The 19794-nt window shown below is 44.1% G+C and overlaps 1 protein-coding gene across 7 annotated transcripts in view; it reads left to right on the top strand.

Annotated features, from left to right (window-relative positions):
- FANK1 (fibronectin type III and ankyrin repeat domains 1) overlaps positions 1-14608 on the top strand; it is a 102573-nt gene extending 87965 nt beyond the window's left edge. For 6 of the 7 annotated variants that reach the window (XM_057734165.1, XM_057734171.1, XM_057734170.1 and 3 more), the window contains 7 exons: positions 3707-3788; positions 5150-5224; positions 6916-6981; positions 10441-10606; positions 13384-13527; positions 14049-14126; positions 14213-14608. In XM_057734165.1, the coding sequence (XP_057590148.1) occupies positions 3707-3788; positions 5150-5224; positions 6916-6981; positions 10441-10606; positions 13384-13527; positions 14049-14126; positions 14213-14452 (851 nt within the window). In that variant the 3' untranslated portion in view covers positions 14453-14608. The remainder of the gene's footprint in view (positions 1-3706; positions 3789-5149; positions 5225-6915; positions 6982-10440; positions 10607-13383; positions 13528-14048; positions 14127-14212) is intronic. The other variant, XM_057734166.1, reaches the window with a different exon arrangement.
- The last annotated feature ends 5186 nt before the right edge of the window (positions 14609-19794 follow it).

Below are 19794 nucleotides of genomic sequence, written 5' to 3'. Positions count from 1 at the left end.
TGCTTAAATGAGGCATGCAATTTTAATCAGTTGGGCCTTTAAAAAGAAAGAAAAACAGCTGCTGCTTGTTAATTGGCAAATATTTTCTCCAACGAGTGCATCACTTATTCACTGTTTTTAATAGAGACTTAAATTCCACCAAGAAAGGTGTTATCACCACATTTTACTATCTGTGGGGACGTCTGCAGCTGCATGACCCTCTTCCGGAGCATGAGCAGTGGCCTCCTCCCCCTAGCCAGGCGTCCCACCCTGTGGTCTGGTGCCGTCCGGCGCGCTGTGGTGGGTGCTCATGGGCATCCCTGCCGCGGGCGGCATCAGTTTGATATTTGTAATGATTGTGACACTCAGGTAAACATAGAAAAACAAACCCACAGAAGCAAAGCCTGCCGTTGTCATCTTCCATTGCACTCACTGATGGCCATCCCCTGGGCCAGGCCCACAACGTCTTGGAGGATTCGGGGGGCAGAGGACTGGGCCGTTCTGCTGACCCTGGAATGTCCTCTCTGTTCTTCAGGACTCCTGCCTACAGTGGGAGGAGAAAGAGCTGCTCAGCCCTGCAAACAAGGGCCTCTGCACTTCTTTTCTGTTCCTCTGTCACATTCCTGTGACCTGCGAGGCATTGTCGTGCCTCGGTGGGTCCCCGCCTGGGCTGGTGGTCATCGTGGGTACCTCTTTGCCTTCCTGGCAGGGGGCTGAGAGGGTTAATGAGTTAATGCTGAGAAAGAGCGTTCCTCCCCGATGACAGTGATTGCTTCCTTTTGCTGGAACTCAGCAGGCAGGGAAAGAGGAACAAGTATGTTGTTTTCCTTCTCTTACGTGAGATGTCCCTCCTCAGGATAAGTTGGGAGAGCGCTGATGACCCCTTGCAGAAGCTGGGGTAGGCAATACCGTTATTGAAATTATATCCTAATATCAGCATACCCTGGTCTCTCCTACCCACAGTCCTCAAGCTTCTAAGCATGAAATGAACTTATTTCCTTTTCCGATATTTGCACGCTGCAGAGCTTCCTGGTTAGGAGGGGAAGTGGCCGCACCGGGAGAGCCGTGCTGGGCGGGTAAGAGGGATGATATGGGCTGGAGGTGGTCAGGGCATAATGTGCTGGCTGCTGCGTGTGCTTTTAGAGCTTTCCTTCAAATCCCAAGAAGTTAGCGCTTTTCTGAAGCTTTCGAAGCTTTGGGCCTCCCCTTGCACTTTACACATTGCAGGGATTAGGGATTTGTGTGTGTATTTAGGATGTCTGCCTGTATACAACATTTAGTAAGAGGGGAAGCATAGAGTGCATTGGTCAGCCACCTCAACATCTGTTAAAGCCCCAAAGGAAGGCATGTGGCCTTACAAAAACCTCCCTTTGAGCTCTGATGTTGCCCGCTCCTACCTGATGACCTTGGGCAACTCACTCAGCCTTTCTGGCCCTGTTTTGTGGTCTGAAGGAGAATCTAAAAGCATCGTGTGACGTTCTAGAGACAGCTTAGTTAATAGGATCTAGTTAGGATACGTCTAGTTACCATACTTTAAAATTCAGTAGAAATAGGCTGAGCTTCCTATGTTCTTCTAGATGACTCTGTGCAAATCACTTATTTTGGTGTTTTTAGTGGCAATTGAAGAGTCACAGCAGTGGGGGCCTTTCGGTGGGATAATGGAGGCTTTCCCACCACACCATCCGTCTCCTCCTTTCTGGGAAGTGAGAGGGAAGGAAGGGGAACTTTCTGTGGGTTTCGTTTGCGCGCTAAAGTGTAGGTCATGTTAAGTCTGTTTGGCTCTCGTGCAGGGATCCTCAGCCTTGGTGCTGCGGGAGTCTGGGGCTGGATGATTTGGGTTGTGGGGCTCCCCGTGTCTGCAGGGTGCTCAGTGGCACCCCTGGACTCCAGCCACTAGGTGCCAGTAGTACCAATCCTTAAGCTGTGACAACCAAACACGTCACTAGACTTTACCAGATGTCCTCTGGGTGCAAAACTCTGCCCTCTCCCATAGACCCTCCTGAAACCACGGGGCTAGACATGACCTCCCTCGGAAGGTCAGCGACGGCCGTGGGCCTTGCCCTCTGATGGTTTTTCATGATACATTTATTTGAGACTTTTGGTGGAAAACTATGTGTGGAATGATGAAAAGGAAGTATAATGTAGCTAAGACATCTTGAGGAGGTTGGCAAGCTTGAGCAGACAAAATTGTTATTTCAAAACAATTTTAACTTGGCTTAAGTTTATTTTTACCAGAACAGAAGAAAGGGTATCAGCTAAAGGTCAGTCTGATAGGGATCCCTTCATTCTTCTGTCCCACTGTTTCCCGGTTTGTACTTTCTCCAGCGAAAATCCTCCAAGGAAACCAGGAGAAAAGCGGCTTCTATGCCTGGGAACTGACGTCCCAGGGTTTTTCCCCCATGAGGAGCAGGGATAGGAATTTTATTTCCCAACTGGCAGAGATGGCCAGGGCTCTCTGCAGGCCAGACTGTAAGAGGGAGGATAAGGGGTGGGGTGAGCCCTGGGAGGCAGTCTGGGGGTGCCGTGGGAGAATGTGGGGGGTGGGGGTGTGGGTGGATGTTTTCTTTGAGGGCGGAGAGTAGTAACAGCTGAAAGTGAGCCCTGCAGCGTGACGGGCAGGAGAGGAGCATGTGTGTCTCCTTCTCTCTGGGGCCCCTGCTGTCAAGACTAGGCATGTGAGTTACTTAATAAACATCTGTTGAAGGAATGAATGAGCCCTTTGAGGCAGCTGAAGCCAGGGATTATCAACTCCATGCCTGGGGGGCAGGTAGGGTGCCCAGTGTGGGAGGGGGCTGGGCACCAGGCAGGATAGAAAGGTGGGCTGCCTGGGCAAGGGCAGCTGCCACTCCGTTACCATCACCTTGACAACAGATACCTAGGACTCGTGGGTGCTAGTGTAGCGCTTCACTTGCATTATTTCATTTAAACTTAATCTTCATCATCAAAAAAGTCAGAATGTCATGGATGGTGAAACAAATGTCCTGATGGACGGGCTGCTGTCACGCGACCCTGTGCTCTGACACTGCTCATTTTTGAACTTCTGCCCCAGTCTCTTCCACCAGGAGTTAATACACAAAGGCCTGCCCCTCTTCCCACTGTTCCTTTACTGTTTCTCAGAATCCTTCGCCTGCTGTCCTCTACTTGGCAGGCTCGCTCCCACCGTCAGGCTTCCTCACAATGTTCCACCTTTCTGGTTATGAGCCCTGCTGCCCCCCCGCCGCCACCCCCAAAGCTCGCAGGAGGCAAGGCCAACGTGCTCTGTTCCTGGGAAGGACTGAAATTGTGGATTTCCAATGTTAAAGCAATCTGTCTGTTTTGTTTGTTGTTCACATAGTTTAGTGACTCCTTGGCAGACAAAACCAGCACATCGTGACAATGGTGGAGTTTCCCTTGCTTGTAAGAGACATTTATTTTATTAAGGCTTATGAAATCTGAAAGGATTATTTTCAAATATCAAAATAACATCCACACAGCAGTACTTTTATAACTTGAAACTGTCCCAAGCCTTTAGGACAATCTAAATGTTCTTCTCTTAATATGTGAAAACAAGGTCTTTTTTCAGTAAAAGGAGGAGTGGAGCGTGTCACGTGAGACATACTCAGTGGAGTTGCCAAGTGCCTTCTTGGAGGTGAACATGAACTTCCACTCAAGGCCCAGGAGGAACAGAGCTGGAATGCACCTTCTTTCGTTACATTTTGGATGACTGCTTTCCATCTACTTTCTTCAGGAGAACCCATAAGCAGCGAACACTTGCACAGAGCTGTCAACGTGAACGATGAAGATTTGCTGGTTCGAATACTACAAGGAGGGTGAGAGGACTCTGCCTTTCAAAAACTTTTACATTGTTTTTAATGCCCAGCAAGTGCTTAGAAATGCATTCATGCAGCTTTATTTTCCTAAAATGTCCCGCGGCTTTGAAACTGGCTCCAAAATCAATCTCAGGTGACTGATGTGAAATCAACATGGTTCCTAAAGATGCCCTAGAAAGCCCCATGGAAATGGCATATTTTGTCATCATTAAAATTTTTTTTCATGTGGGAGAAGTATAAATTAAAAGGTTTATTATTTTTTAAATAAATTTTAAATTAGTTACCTATTTTGTACATATTAGTGTACACATGTCCACCCCACTCTCCCAGTTCATCCCACCCCACCCCCACCCCCTGGCTTTCCCCTCTTGGTGTCCATACGTTTGTTCTCTACATCTGTGTGTCTATTTCTACCTTGCAAACCGGTTCATCTGTACCGTTTTTCTAGATTCCACATATACATGTTAATATATGATATTTTTCTCTTTCTGAGTTATTTCACTCGTGACTATTTCATCATTATTTAATGAACATTGAAAACAGAAATGACAAGTCTGGGTGTCATATTTTCTTCCCAGCAGTAACTTATGCCTCTTGCTTATATGCTGTAGTATTTAGGCAAATTTCGCCCCTAAATGCCCATTCCTAATTCCTGATGAAATTAAGGAATCACTAAATCAGCTGTTTCTAATTCAAAAGGCTTGTAAAACCCTAGAGGGGAAATGGCAAATACAGCTGCCACCAGTGGGATGTTTGAAGCTGGTTCCCAAATGAAAACGGAACAATGCTATCTAGGTCCTTTTTGACTTGATGTAGTTTCAAGTGCCTTAGAAGACAGGTCCTCCGTGAAGGGAGGCTCCGTAAGTTGAAGAGAAGGTTTCTGCAAAAAGCCACAGCTTCCAAGCTGCAGTTTAAGAGCTGGGCGTTCTTCTTTGAGCAGCAGTGCTCTGTGCCCCGTAAGTGAGAAGGGGATGGGGACAAACGTGGGTCTCCCCCACTCCAGGCTCACGTGGGTGGAGTTGAGAGCCTGCAGTGGAGACACTGTGGCTCCCGCTGGTCTCAAGGGGCTGTGCTCTTCATGGAGGGTTTTTATCAGTTTGCATAATGGTTCTCAGTTGAGGGAAATGCCTATTTTAAGTGAAATTACAGCAATTTCCTCTTTCCATGTGGATTTGAATCCTTTAAAATGTTAGGCAGGGCGGTCTAAGACAAGAAAAACTTAATGGCCCAGAAGGAACTGGAATTTTCAGGAAAATGAACCATTTTCGCCACCTGTGCCCTGAAAGAGAAGCCAGCTGTGAATTCCCAGGGAGTCCTGCGGGCGCATTAACCTTTTTTTTTCCTTCTGTGTTTTCCCCAAGTAACGTGAAGGTTGATGTTCCCAATAAGTTGGGCTTTACCGCCCTGATGGTCGCTGCCCAGAGAGGATACACCAGGTACGGCTCTTCCCTCCGCGTCCCTTAGTGAGGGGTTGAGCACCTCGCTTGGCCCAAAGGCTCCGCTCTCGGGACAGAGATGGGAGGGGAAGGGCTGCGGGAGAGCCCAGCTTCTGTTCTCTTTCCGAAACCATGCCACGTCGGGGCTAAACAGAAACTCAGCTGCTTTTATCATAAAGTCACACAACATGCAGGAGGGGGTATAAAAACATATAAGCACATGGTGAGGAAGAGAGGTAGCCATTGTAATTACATTTTTCAAGGTATTTTATATGTTCTGGGAAAACTGGTTATTGGAATGTGAATTTCTTTAAAAAGAGAAAGGGGAGGGATGTTCATTCTGGAAAACAAACTTGCCTGATGGGTTGTTCAGATGCAATTTCCACTGACACACGCCATTTTCTCCACTCCACACAGAGATAAGCATAAATGCTAACAGCTTGGTTTTGGCATCATATTTATATTTTAACTATTGAAGTGCCATTTTGAAAGAAACAGAAATGGATTTTCATTAAATGCTACCATTTGAAAATATATTTCCAATGGTCTTTAAAGTGACAGTAAGTTAGTTTGATAGTCTAATTTGTTTCATGTGGTGTAGTTTTTCATTTTCAATGAGTAATTCATGTAAAGGGTAAAAACCTGTTTATTTTTATGTTTTTATTTTTATTTTTTAGGTGGAGAGGCAGTTTCCTGGTTTAGTAATGCTCTGTCTCTATTTATTTACTTTTTTTTATACACAAAGGACTTTAATTTTGTACATTTTTTGGAATAGAGAGGGAGAAGAAGAAATCATAACGGAGGGCTGTGAGAGGAATCAGGAGTACCTTACAGGACCACACAGAGAGCATGGCTTTGGGTACTCTTTTTCTACCTTGGCTCACTTCAGATTTGCAGGGTGTGGTTTCTTCATTTAAAATTCTGGATTTAGGGAATTAATTCCCAGGCAGTCCAGTGGTTAGGACTCCACACTTTCACTGCTGTGGGCCCAGGTTCAATCCCTGGTTGGGGAACTAAGATTCTGCAAGTTCACTCAGTATGACAATCTCTGAGTCTATCCATGTTGCCGTAGATGCCATTATTTCATTCTTTTTTATGGCTGAGTAATATTCCATTGTATATATGCACCACATCTTCTTTATCCATTCCTCTGTTGATGGACATTTAGGTTGCTTCCATGTCCTGGCTGTTGTAAATAGTGCTGCAATGAACATTGGGGGTGCATGTGTCTTTTCTAGGAATGGTTTTCTCTGGTTATATGCCCAGGAGTGGAACTGCTGCATCATATGGTAGTTCTATTTTTAGTTTTTAAGGAACCTCCATCCTGTAAATTGGTAGAGATAGTGGCTGTATCAATTTACATTCCCTTCAACAGTGCAAGAGGGTTCCCTTTTCTCCACACCCTCTCCAGCATTTATTGTTTGTAGATTTTTTTTAAGGACCTTTATTGAGATATAATTGGCATACAATAAACTGCATACATTTAAATTGTACAACTTGATTTTTTTTTTTCTTACTAGTAATGTATATATGAGTAATGCCCCGTCTTTAAAGCCAGCTGCATCCAAAGGTGGAGAAGAGAGTGTTGCCAAGACAGGTCTTAGATACAGGGTGTTCATTTTTACTGTATTATGCGGGTTCCTCTGCATCAAAGCTGCTTATCCAGCGACACTGAAATTTGTCTCGTGTAGGCTTGTGAAGATCCTCGTTTCTAACGGCACAGATGTGAACCTGCAGAATGGAAGTGGCAAGGACAGGTAGGTGCAGAACATGCCCTGAACTGTTCCCATGCTTGTGTTACTAGGCTTGGGTTTTTGATTTAACCCAAATATTTTCTTGTTTCTTTTGACAGCACTGAGAGGTGATAGGTCACAAAGGAATGATGGCGACTCAAAACCTGGCTCACTCATTATTCTTACATTCAACAGGGTATTTGGGGATATCCATTATAATGCATCTGCCTTCCCTGGCTTGAGCCCAGCAGACACCAAGCGCTCAGTAAATGATAGTTATTGAAGCAGTTATCTCCAGCTGTGTGCTGGGCATTTGGCTGTAAGCGCCTGTGGCATTTTGTACCTCCCTAGGGGCTCTCATTGATTTCGCCCGACCCTGTTAACTAAAACTCTTAGGTGTTTCCAAGGAAGCAAAAGGTGATCACAAAGATACAATCCAGGAACTTCCCTGAGGTGAGAGGGCTGAGTGCCTGGCAGGAGAGGTTTATGGAAAGAACATGATACTTGGAAGCCTATTCTTATAACGATGAGAGAATGTTTTAGAAAGACTTAAAAATAGTCGCTAATCTAGTAATGAAGTTTAGTTAATTCCAATCAGCCAATAGTTATTGAATGACTACCACATGCCAGACTCCGTGCTTGGCACTTGGGAAGAACAGTGAACAAAATGCACAGCCTTTGCTCAAGGAGCTTATAGTTACATGATGCATGCAGGTCAAAGGTTTATTTACTGCAAACTAGTAAGTAAGGAGTAGCTACAAAACACTGACCATGTATGGTAGGCCACAAAGAGAACGTCAATTTCTTCTTTCTTTTTTTTTCTTCTTTTTTTTTTTTTTTTGGCCGTGCCTCTTGGCTTGTAGGATCTTAGTTCCCCAACCAGGCACTGAACCCAGGTCACGGTAGTGAAAGAGCAAAGTCCTAACCACTGGACTGCCGGGGAACTCCCAAGAGAACATCAATTACTAAAATCAGAAAGCCTACCTACCACACTCTCTGGACACAGTGCAGCAATAGATTTTAGTAATATTTTAAAAATCACTTATAAATTTAAAAAGTGGTTTTCTGAATAACCCAGGTAATTTTGGAACTAAGCCATCAACTTAAGAAGTCTGAAAAACAGTAGTGCCATTTTAAAAAGGAAAAAGAAAAAGGTAGTGAGAGGTAGTTTGAAAAACTAAAGAATTTTTTACAGAGTAGAAATTAGTTAAAAATTAAAGGTTGTTGAGAAATGTAAGAGCTACCTCTTAAACAAAAATCTATACAATAAAATGGACCAATTTCTTGTAAATCTGAGAGGAAAGAAAAAATGAGAAATCTGAAAGGATTCATAACAGCAAAGGTAAACATGAAAAGAAAGTGGCACATTTGCATCTAAATTACATTTACCCTAATTACATCAGGGGCTTCCCTGGTGGCACAGCGGTCAAGAATCCGCCTGCCAATGCAGGGGACATGGGCTCAAGCCCTGGGCCGGGAAGATCCCACAACCTGTGGAGCAACTAAGCCCATGCGCCACAACTATTGAGCCCACATGCCACAACTGCTGAAGCCTGCACGCCTAGAGCCTGTGCTCTGCAAGAGAGAAGCCACAGCAACAAGAAGCCCACACACCACAACAAAGAGTAGCCCCCACTCACCACAACCAGAGAAAGCCAGTGTGCGGCAACAAAAATAAATAAATAAATAAATTTATTAAAAAAAATAGATTTGATCAAATCATTGAAATGGGTACTTTTTTGGAGAAAATTTAAAACCATCAAAATCAACCCAAGAAGCAGAACATTTGAAATAACCAATACCCATACAAGAAATGAGAAAATGTAGTAAAAGATTACCTCCAAGATAGGTTCTGTGGTTTGTCTGTTCTACCCATGAACTTGTTCAGATTTTCTAGGTACTGACAATAACCTTGAACTTTTCCAGAGCAGAGAGGAAGCTGGAAAGCTGCTGAGGATAGATGTAGTTTTAAAATCTGATAGAAAGAAAGCTATTTGTATGTCATTATGTGAAGACATTTATGTGTGTCTTCCATCCTAGCTAAGGGATCATGCAGGAGGTAAGGATGTCTAGATTGGGTAGACAAAAGGTGAAAACCTGTGTGTGTGTGTAATTGGTCCTCTGTCTTTTTTTTTTTTTTTCTTATAGCAATGACTTTTTGAGGAGACCGGATCAATTATCTTAGAGGATGTCCTATGTTCTTGATCTGCTCAAATTGTCTCCTAGGTGTGAAGGAGGCATTTAAATTGTTCATTATTTCCAATAAAGTTAAAATTAGGCTTAAAGGCTTGATTGGATTCGGTTTCACTTTTTTAGCAAGAGCACTTCAGAGCTGGTGTTGTGACTTCAGTTTGCCTCTGTCAGGCCTGTGATGCAGGTTGTCCCACAGTTGGTGATTCTAGTTTTGATACTTTGGTTAGGGTGTAACAGCTAAATCTTTTCTTTGTAAAAATGTAGCTTCCCATTGCAATTAGAAAATAATCTATGGGTTAGGAATTGGGTTCAGCGAGAATATCCTGTTCTCTATTAAACTTTCATCCCCAAATTTTAGCATCCACTGTGATCCTCACCTGAATCAATTATTTAGGTGGAACTTGCTAAAAAGTGATTTTCTAATTCCATGATTCCTCCTGTATTTATTAGCTGGTAGTCTTCTGTTAACAAAAGCTTTCCTTCATCAACTGGGAATGGGCTATGTTTTATTCTATAAAGACAACCTAAAAGTTTATTTCCTTTAAGGACCAATATTTAGAGTAAGGAATTTGTTTAATAGTTATCTCTAATAGTGTCCAATGAGTTTTTTTCTTTTTTTTTTCTTTTTGAACATCATCATGGATCGGTAGATGTTTTTAAGTCTAACATTTTACTCAATTACAGTGAGTATTCATTTTTTGGAGGTATAATTCACATGCTATAAAATTCATTCTGCTAAAATGTATAATTCAGCATTTACAAATATATTAACAAAAATAAAAGAGAAAAATATATAACAAACTTGTGTAACCACGATTACTATATAATTCCAGAGGGTTTTCATCCTCCCAGAAAGAAGCCCTAAGTTCCTTACTAGTCACTCCCCATTTCCTCTCCCTCCAGCCCCGGCAACCGCTAGTCTGCTAGTTCTGTCTCCATGGATTTGTCTATTCTGGACATTTCATATAAATGCAGTCATACACTATGTGGCCTTTTGTGTCTGGCTGCTTTTATTTGGTGTAATGTTTTAAGGCTCGTCTACATTGTAGCATATATCAGTACTTCATTTCCTTTTTACGGCCAAATTATATTCCACTGTATGGATATACTGCAATCTATTTTTCAGTTGATAGGCAGATACATTTTATGTGAATACTTTTCATGGCTTTTCTACCCAAATTAGGATTTCTCTCTCAGGTTTAAGCTGGGGGGTGGGCGGTGGTGGTAAATGTGGACCTGAGTACGGTGACCACACTTATAGCCAAATGCTTCTTCTGCCATGTGTTGCAGTCTAATGCTTGCATGCTACGCGGGACACCTAGATGTCGTGAAATATCTCCGAAGACACGGTGCTTCTTGGGACACTAGAGACCTAGGAGGCTGTACAGCTCTGCACTGGGCTGCAGATGGGGGCCACTGCAATGTGATTGAGTGGATGATAAAGGACGGCTGTGAGGTACGGGATCATCCTTGCTAACTACACACAGAGAGTTAAGAACCTAAATACTGTTCCATAGGGTTTAGGAGAAGCAGGGCCTTATGTGGATGCCTTTGATTAGTTGAACCTAGAAATGATGGAGAAGGTTCTCTGACTTATGAGCAAGAAGGTTCCTGAAGCCTTGGGAGAAAAGATCATTATAGAATTGTTATGATAGCGAGGCTTCAGATTGTCACGGAGGCTCATCTCGTGTAGGCAAGAAAGAAACAGTGCTGCATCCAGAGCTGGACCTGATGCTGCTCCTACTTTGTTTATTCCTTTGTTCATCCCCTCATTCATCTCTTCTTTTCATCTGCCATCAAAGCTCGATGGCGCCTCTACCACGTACCAGATGTTGTCACAGGTGCTGGACACACCCAGATGTTCAGAACTCTTATGGCCACAGTGCTGCTTATTGCTTTTAGAGTTAGATTATTTTTATTCTTGGTTTGCTTTAAAGATTAGTCATTACAGAAAGTTTCCAAAGAGCAAACACTATATCAAGACTAGAGCAGTCCAGCTCTCATGTCTTTGCTTTGAAGCACGCATGTTGGTTTGCTTCTGGTTTCATGTCATCAGAAAGTACAAATTCTACTTGGTAAATAGAGGTAGAGTCATTTGGACTTCTATAGATGTTTGAAGAGGGGCAAATAGAGTTAGCTCAATTATGGTAACTGCTAATAACTTTGAAAACTTTAGTTCAAGACCTCAAAGAAGTTAAATAAAAATTGCAGGGCATGGAAATAAGGAATGATGAACAAAACGTTGGCCTAACTGTGATTGCCAGATGGTGTAGAGTATTGAGAAATTAAATTGATGACCTGGAAAATAAACTTAGATGGAGAAGAGTTATGTCTCCTGGAAGATGTTCGTAGATTTGTTCTCGTTTGCCTCTGAAGTGTGACTGAGGGAAAGCAAGGTGTAAGTGGTGGGATCCCACTGCTTCCTGCTGCTGCTTTCAGAGGGCTGAGAAGAGAGCCCCTTGAAGGAAAAACCTCATGCATTAAGATAAATCCCTTTTATTACATTTCTTGTTGGGTTTTAGACACATGCACAAGAGGTGGGAAGGATTAGCCTGTGCGCCTGTGTGGTGGTTAGGGCCGGCTCACTCCTGCCTTGGGTGGTGGTGACGCCACATTCCTCGTTTGGTTTGTGACGAATTCTGCTCGTGCTTTGGGCCCAGTGAAAGTCTAGCTAAAAACGGAGGTTCACCTTTGCTGAAAGAAGGGCAGGTCTCTGCCATCAACATTTAAATACTGGGATTTTGGTAGTGTAGGCTCTCTGGGCTTCAGTTACGAACACACTCATTTGGGGGTAAATTCCATCTTTTTCTATAGTGCTGAACTCCATAAACGTGTCCACTAAAGATTTCTGTGTGGCTGGCAGGTGGCTGGTGGCTGATGTCAACAGGAGTCCCTCTCTGTTCCTGGCAGGTGGTTGGCCCAATGCTTTGGAAGACAGTGGGATGGATCTGGGAGCAAAGTGGGGTGTTGTCACCCTCTTTTAGAATTGAATGATCTGTACTGAGAGTGACTTATTTGCATGGGGAACCATTTCTACATTTAATGAGCCCTGTGACCTCAGGAAAGGCATTCGACTTCTCTGAGATTTGGTTTCAACATTTGTAAACAAGGAATAAAAATCGCTACCCCTGTTTAACCCTCAGGACCAAAAGAGAAAATGTGCGTTGAAAATGTATAAAGTACCCTGTAACATGAGGCGATTATTTTTTATTATTTAAATATAATGGAGCTTGCTGCCCAAAGGTTATTTGTTATTTGCAGGAGGAAGAGCTGCAGATCTTAACGGTGTTGCAGTGGGTAACCTCATGCATACACATCCCCTGCAAGGTGCTAGGCCCTTCGAGGCAGCTCCTTGTTTGTTATTCAGGTCTGATGTTTCACTAAAGCTGTAGCTATCTTGGAGGAATTCTCCTGTAACAGAATTAGGTGTATGTGTCCACGCCTTGTGCACCGTGCATCTGTCTGTTTTCACATGTATATATTTACTTCAGAACCACTCTTCGTGGGTTGACGAGGTCTTCATTGGAATTGGAGGAGGCAGCATTTACATTTTATTATTCTATAATACGTCTTTAAAAGCACGAAATTGAAGGATCTTAATGTTGGGCAGATTATTGGGAAATGGCCCATCCTATTACCAGGTAAACTATGTTTTGGACAAGACATTAGGTCGGCTATCTTTTCAGATTGGATTTCCGGTAAGAGATCTGGTTACTTTGTATTTATGCCGTCTGTAGTTTTCCTGCTTAAAATTAATAGGTATTGGTAAGTATCAGGGTGGGTGTTTATGTTACTTTCTTGTTCCAGAAGGGATTTAAAGTTGCTTAGGAAGATACTTAAAAGTAAGCAGCCGAAACTCTTTAAAAACCAGGCCAGGAAAGTCAGGCACAAGGAAATAAGGCAGGGTTCACATGGGGCCAAGGAGAAGGTGATTCTGTTTCATCTTTCTGTCCTGTCTTTCTTCCATTTGAACAAAATGTAAATGAAGATGCCAGTGGGTGGGCAGTGGTGTCCTGGGGCCTCTCAGCACCCTCTAAAGTGGTCCAAACACAGTTGCTCACGAGTAAATGTGAATGAAACCCGCACAGTCCAGTCAACTCTCACCAGGTCTAGAAAGACTGCTCTCTAAATCAGGGGGATTTGGGCAGGTAGACATTCCTTTGATAAGTTTCTGATGAGTGGTTTTCAGGAAAAGAAAGTGGGCAAAGAGCCGCTCTCCCTGTGGATCTCCAGGTGGACGTCGTGGATGCTGGCTCAGGGTGGACCCCGCTCATGAGGGTCTCCGCGGTCTCCGGGAACCAGAAGGTCGCCTCTCTGCTGATTGACGCAGGCGCGGACGTGAATGTGAAAGACAAAGACGGGAAGACCCCTCTCATGGTATGCCCTGCTCCACATAGCAGCCTGGCCTGACAGGTGGAATTAAGGTCAGAGCTGCCCCTGTAACAGCAGTTCCTGTGAGTTAGCCACAGAAGAGCTCGGGGTTTTGGTTGTGTAGGTTTTTTCCCTATTGACCTGTGAATTAATACATGGCAAAGTCACCATAGCATTTTTTTTTGGGGGGGGGGGGTCACTCTAGTATTTTTGTTGTCTTTTTACAACTCTTTCTTGAAGGATTACCAATCCCAGTCCCTGGGGCCATTTAGGATCAAAACAAAGAAGCGCTGTTCTCTATCCTGGTTTGGCCTAGGACTTGTCATGTCATCTTACATGGAGAAAAGCAGATTTCCTTTCCTTTCCTTGCTGTTGCCATGGCTGTGCCGCGAGGTACACACGCCCATCCTGCAAAGCCACAGTGGCCCTGGCCAGCTCTGCCTCTTGAGGATGCTGCTGGCAGATGTCCTGGATCTGCCTGCTCCAGGCACCCCCTCTGCTCACACCCACTGCTGTTTGTTTTCTAGGTGGCCGTGCTGAATAACCACGAAGAGTTAGTCCAGTTACTTCTGGACAAAGGGGCAGATGCACGTGTGAAAAATGAGGTATGTAACTCCATCTTCATCTGAGAATTTTCCCTGGAGAGAAGAGAACATAGACACAAAAGAATTTTTCTTGTTTTCTCTTTCAGTTCGGCAAAGGTGTCCTAGAAATGGCCAGAGTTTTTGACAGACAGGTTGGGATGTTGTTTCCGCCCTTTGAGGCTCATTTTGTAGCACTCACAAAAAAAGAAAAACACCCAAACCTTGGATTACATGCACCTGTTTTTGTTTATCTAGAATGTAGTCTCCTTGTTAGAAGAAAGGAAAAAAAAGCAAATGCCGAAGAAGTCATCTATTCACTGACCGGGGCACCTCTGATCTCCCTCTGAAAGCCAAGTGAAACGAAGCAAAACGGGACTTGAACTAGAGAGACAGAATTCTGCATCTTTGAGGGCTATACATTTGATTATTTATTTAGTTGAAGATTCACAGTGACTTTTGTAACATACAAGTGTTCCCACTTTGAAATACATCTTTTTACCTAAGCACGCGTGGTGGTGGTGTCGTCATTGGGCGTCTGCAGAACGGGGATGTTTTCTCGTGCTCAGGCCTTTTGGAGGTAGACATGAAGCAAAATATTTATGTCCCGGAGCTGCACATACACGGGTCTCCCTCTTCCCGCTCCTGCCCTCCAAGCTGTCCTCGGAGTCACTCCGGGACCCCGTGGAAATTCCTGCCCCCATGTGTTTTCAATTATGTCCTTCCCTCTCAAGGCCTTGCAGGCCGTGTGGTGAGGCTAGTGCTCCCTCCTGGAGGGACGCTCCTCCCAAAAGCCCAGGAGGCCACGTGAAGAGTTTTCTGCTCAGCCGTTGGCCTCACATCAAAGCACAAGATACATATTTCGAGACTCCGATTCTGCTCTATTAGAGGAGTCTTTTTAGAACAGACCTGTCTGAGGATGTGTTTGCATACACTCAGGCCCTGACAATGGAAAGACCTGGCCTGCTGGCCTGTTGACAACTTTGCCAAAGGGGAGTATATATCAGTACATGGAGTCCTCAGAGCAGAAGGGGTTTTAACACCGATCACCTGGTTCAGAGACAGATAGGAATAAGCAGGTCTGCCGGTTGGGAGCTCCGACACAAACGTGTTGGAGCTTTAACTCAGCAGACACACTTAAAAGTCAGCAGAAGGGCACTAGCTGACCACATGCATCTTGTGTCTCCGGAGACAAGCTGGTTATCTAGGCCCCATGAGAAGACTGGCTGCAGAGGCCTGCACAGGACTGGAATTTTCTCTGCAGGGGAAGAGCAATTAAAAGGTAATCAAAGCGCCAAAGCTCTGGGGGAAGAGCGTAGGGAAAAAACACACAATTTTATCGATGTTGGCCATTCTCAGCTTTGTTTCATATGGTTTATAGAATACCCACCTTAGGAATTGGATCTGTGGCTCATATGCGGTCCTCTCCTCAGATATTTCACTAGTACTTTACCTTTTTTTTAAAAATTTTATTTATTTATTATACTAGTACTTTACCTTTTGTACAAATGCTTACTCCTTTACATCTGCTAGAAGAGATGTGTAAAAATTTCTCAAAATCAGAGCATCGTCACGACGTCCCGAGGCTCCTTTCCCCCACCGTGATCAATGTTGGCATTCACCTCAACTTCATTTCTCGGTCCGTTGCAGACAGTACTCACTGCAGGAGCTGCAGGAAGAGGGCACAGCCCTTCTTGTGGACGTCAAGCTTGGCCATGTAACAGGGCTGACTTTGATCGATGAAACGTGAGCGGAAACGGCTCCTGCCCCTCCAGGTGGAAGCTTTAAGAATCCCCAGGTCCCTCTTCCCTCTGCCACAGACCAGCTGTGACTTGGACTGAGACCACTCCATCAGCCCGGGGTCCTGAGACAAGAGCCAGAGCTCACCCAGAATGGACGTGACATGCAAGTGAGAAACAGCCCTTTCACGTTGTGAGTCACTGAAATGTAAGTTATGCTTTCGTCGCAGTATAACTTAGCCAAAAATGACTGCTTGTAAGGTTCTAGCATATACCTGTGAATTTAATTTTCCACTGAAGCACCTCTCAAGTCCTATGGTTTCCAGTTCTGTCTTATTCAGTCTTATTTATTTAAATTCAGACTTTTAAAAACTCGGGAATGGATATTCAATTTTATCAAATGTCTCTGTTAGCATCTCTGCTAATCATAATATGGCCTCTTTCCCTACAGGCTATCCACTTGCTGACTTGGATTGCTAGATTTTAAATGTTGAACCATCCTTCCATCCCTGAGATGATCTCATTGGGTTACAGTGGCTACTGGGTCCATATGCCCACATGTATGTGTGTTTGCGTTTTTTTTTTTTTTTAATAAGTTTATTTATTTATTTTATTGGCTGTGTTGGGTCTTTTTTGCTGTGCGTGGGCTTTCTTTTAGTTGCGGTGAGTGGGGGCTACTCTTCGTTTTGGTGCGTGGGCTCCTCATTGCCGTGGCTTCTCTTGTTGTGGAGCATGGGCTCTAGGCACATGGGCTCAACAGTTGTGGCTCACAGGCTCTAAAGCGCAGGCTCAATCCTTGTGGCGCACGGGCTTCGTTGCTCTGCGGCATGTGGGATCTTCCTGGAGCAGGGATCGAACCCGTGTCCCCTGTATTGGCAGGCGGATTCTTAACCACGGCGCCACCTAGGAAGCCCTGTGTTTGCGTTTTGATATTTTTCCGTAATAAGATTAGATGGTGGTTTATCTTGTGCTTTTCATCTTCCCAGGGAAGTCACCCATGCCTCTATTAGTTTCATATTTCTGATTAACTTATACTTTTTGTTTTATTTCTGAATTGGAATTCCCTCTGGATTGGAATCTCCTGGAAAAGGGCACGAGCAGCGGGCTGTCACAAGCATCCCAGGTGACTGCTTATGATTCAAGGGGTCCAAGAAACATGGCTGTAGAGTGTGTCATCCCCATGGTTTCATTTGCTGCCTGCTAGATAATCTGCTATTCATCTTTGACTCAAGAATCACTGCATTTCTAGGGCATAGACTGTTTTTCTACTTTTAGTGCATTATAATATTGAGAATTTGTACCACTTGGATTTGAGTGTTACTTTGTGCATTAATATACAAAATTATATAGTTTCTTCCAGAGGCACTTTAAAAGGTATATTTTGTATTTTGAAGTATCCCACTTTATATATATTGATTATATATGTATATAATCAATTGATCTACATCATTAACTATGTCTAAGGTCTTCTATGTACTTATTTTTTGCCTACTTGGTTTGTCATGCGTAGAGGGTGGTAAGAAAAAGGACCTTTGTTACCATTTTGTTACCATATCTATTTTTCTTGGTATTTACCGCAGTTCTTTATGAAATTGGATGCTATTTAAAAAAAGTTGTAATAGAGTCCTGTTGCATTTAGATTTCTATTCTGGATATGCCTGATGTAAATGTTTCTAGTCCTGCTTGCTTTCTTTTTGAATTTCTCTCTTCTATAAATAAGGTGAGTTTTAAAAATTTATTTAATAGGTTATGTAACACATTGTCCAAAAAAGTATTAGATTCCCACCCCCACCTACACCCCCCGCCCTGCCCCCAGTGTGTGTGTGTGTGAAAAGGTAGAAAAGCATTGTCTTCCTTCCCTGTCCCATCACCTGACTGGCTCACGTGGTCTGCAGTGTGCATCCCCCGACCCTCCAGCTCACCATCCTTCTTCGTTTCTTACACATCTATAACCAAGTGAGACTACACATACATTTTTCCACAGGGGAGTTCCCCCTCCCCAGTAATGATTGAGACACGTCTTTATATTGACCTGTATACCATTTATTGGATATAATATGCGTAACAATGATTTTTTTCTATGGAAATAGCACGTTGTTACGTGTAGACCCCCAATATGAGAAATGTGTACAAAGGTAACAGACTGTAACATAAAAAGGTATGTGAAAAAAAATTAGCAAACCAAAGCATGATAAATGGATGAAGCACTATAAAAATGAACGTACTGGTTTAGTAGCTGTAACTTTGTACTGTGCTGAATAGCCTGTAGCCAAGTTTTAAAGAGTTACACTTCTGTGCCACACACATCCCAACAATGCACCTTCCTTAAAACCTCCCCAACTTGACCTGACAGGCGGTACAAGAGCGCAGTGAATTCTGATGCTGCTTGTCCTCCTTGGACTCTTAGAGGATTTTATCTTTCTACTTTGATATATTTTTTCTATCACTGTCTTTGCTACTTAAGTACTTGCTTATAGGCCATGAACATAGATATCATTCCACTTCTTTGTAAAACTAAAATGATCACATGAGATGTAGCCTATCATCTGGATTTAAAGTGTGCTACATCGAGGATAAAAAACGATCTTATGGAAGGAGACTCACAGGGAGACTACAGGACACGTTTTTTGAAGATGATGTGGAAAAATCAGGGTTGGTACAGAGTATTGAACCTGGAAGAGCTGAATCACACTGAGAATTCCTTTAATTGTGTGTTTAATCTTATGGCTATCTCTATCCACTACTGAATATTATAACAGTTTTACATGCAGTGCTTCTTCTCCTAGTTTTTCTCATATAGAACAGGCTCTTAATGGCTGGACTCGAAGCTGCCCTTGCTGTCCCAGAAGTAAAGAGGGGGTTTTCTTTATGAAAGGCAGGGCAACAGTTCATTCATGTCCAGGTAAATGGCTTCTGGAAGCATCACTGCACAGAAATGGTTCTCTGCCTGGGGCTCATGAATCTTTCTTAGCTTGCTGTTACTGGTGTGACTATTAGAGTTTTCAAATAGGTTTAAAAGAAACAGATGTCAATGGGAACTGTAGAGTGAGTCAAGAGAATTTTGTAACCACAGGTAAACTGATTTTCTATGGCCAACCACTCCCCCCCCCCCCCCCCTTCTAATAGTGTAAGTCTTTAGGCGGGAGGTGCCTGGGGGAGGGATGCTACTGGATTCCATGCTTGTGGGGGAGCCTGCACTGGAGAAGGCTGGGCTTTGGGTGTCTGATGGGTGGACTTGTACGGCAGCCACCACTTTGGTTGACTTAAAGTAGCTACAGATGCAGAGACCTGTCAGAGACAGGAGAGGCCTTGGTACTGGGTTGGGCCTGGGGAAGGAACTTGTGTCTGGGTGATGAGCAGAGGCAGGGAGATGTATTAGCCTAGGGTGCCTGTGTCCAGATGTGTTCATGGCCTGCTCGTGAGTCGTGGCGGGGGAGAAGAGCTGGCACCTGCCATGTCCCCCACCAGCCAGCCATGATGTGGGGGTCCACAGCCTGAGTCACCCCGGGGGGTCACCACTGGCACTGGGAGACGTCCGGGTGTAACGTTTATCTGGGTTACTTATGTTTGGTTGGGGTCATTTTGAGAAAAGTGGGGACGGACCCCCAGACCGAGTCTGCCCTGGGCTTCCTGCTCCCCAAACACCTCGGGGAGCCCTCCAGAGTAAAAGTTTTAAATGAAATAAGCCTCACGATGAAAGCCTGCGAAAGCGTCAGGTCTCTGCCCAGGCCCCGTGCCCTCTTGGGTGTCGGGGTCTCAGTGGCTCAGAGTGCTTTGTAAACAGCAGTGAAGAGATGGCAGGAAGATGCTTGAGCATCCTAGCCGGCCCAGCACCAGGCTCTGTTTAGCACCATGGAGATCACAGGCTCCTGGGAACCGTCTGCCACAAAGCAGAGTTTGAGCTGGTTTTCTTTTAGGGGCTACATTGATGTGTTATATTGATTTGCCAGAGA

The sequence above is a fragment of the Hippopotamus amphibius genome, chromosome 5 (genome assembly GCF_030028045.1).
Source record: "Hippopotamus amphibius kiboko isolate mHipAmp2 chromosome 5, mHipAmp2.hap2, whole genome shotgun sequence".
In the NCBI taxonomy this organism is placed as follows: Eukaryota; Metazoa; Chordata; class Mammalia; order Artiodactyla; family Hippopotamidae; genus Hippopotamus; species Hippopotamus amphibius.
The sequence above is the reverse complement of the archived record's forward strand: the minus strand, read 5'-3'. Positions and strand labels throughout refer to the sequence as shown.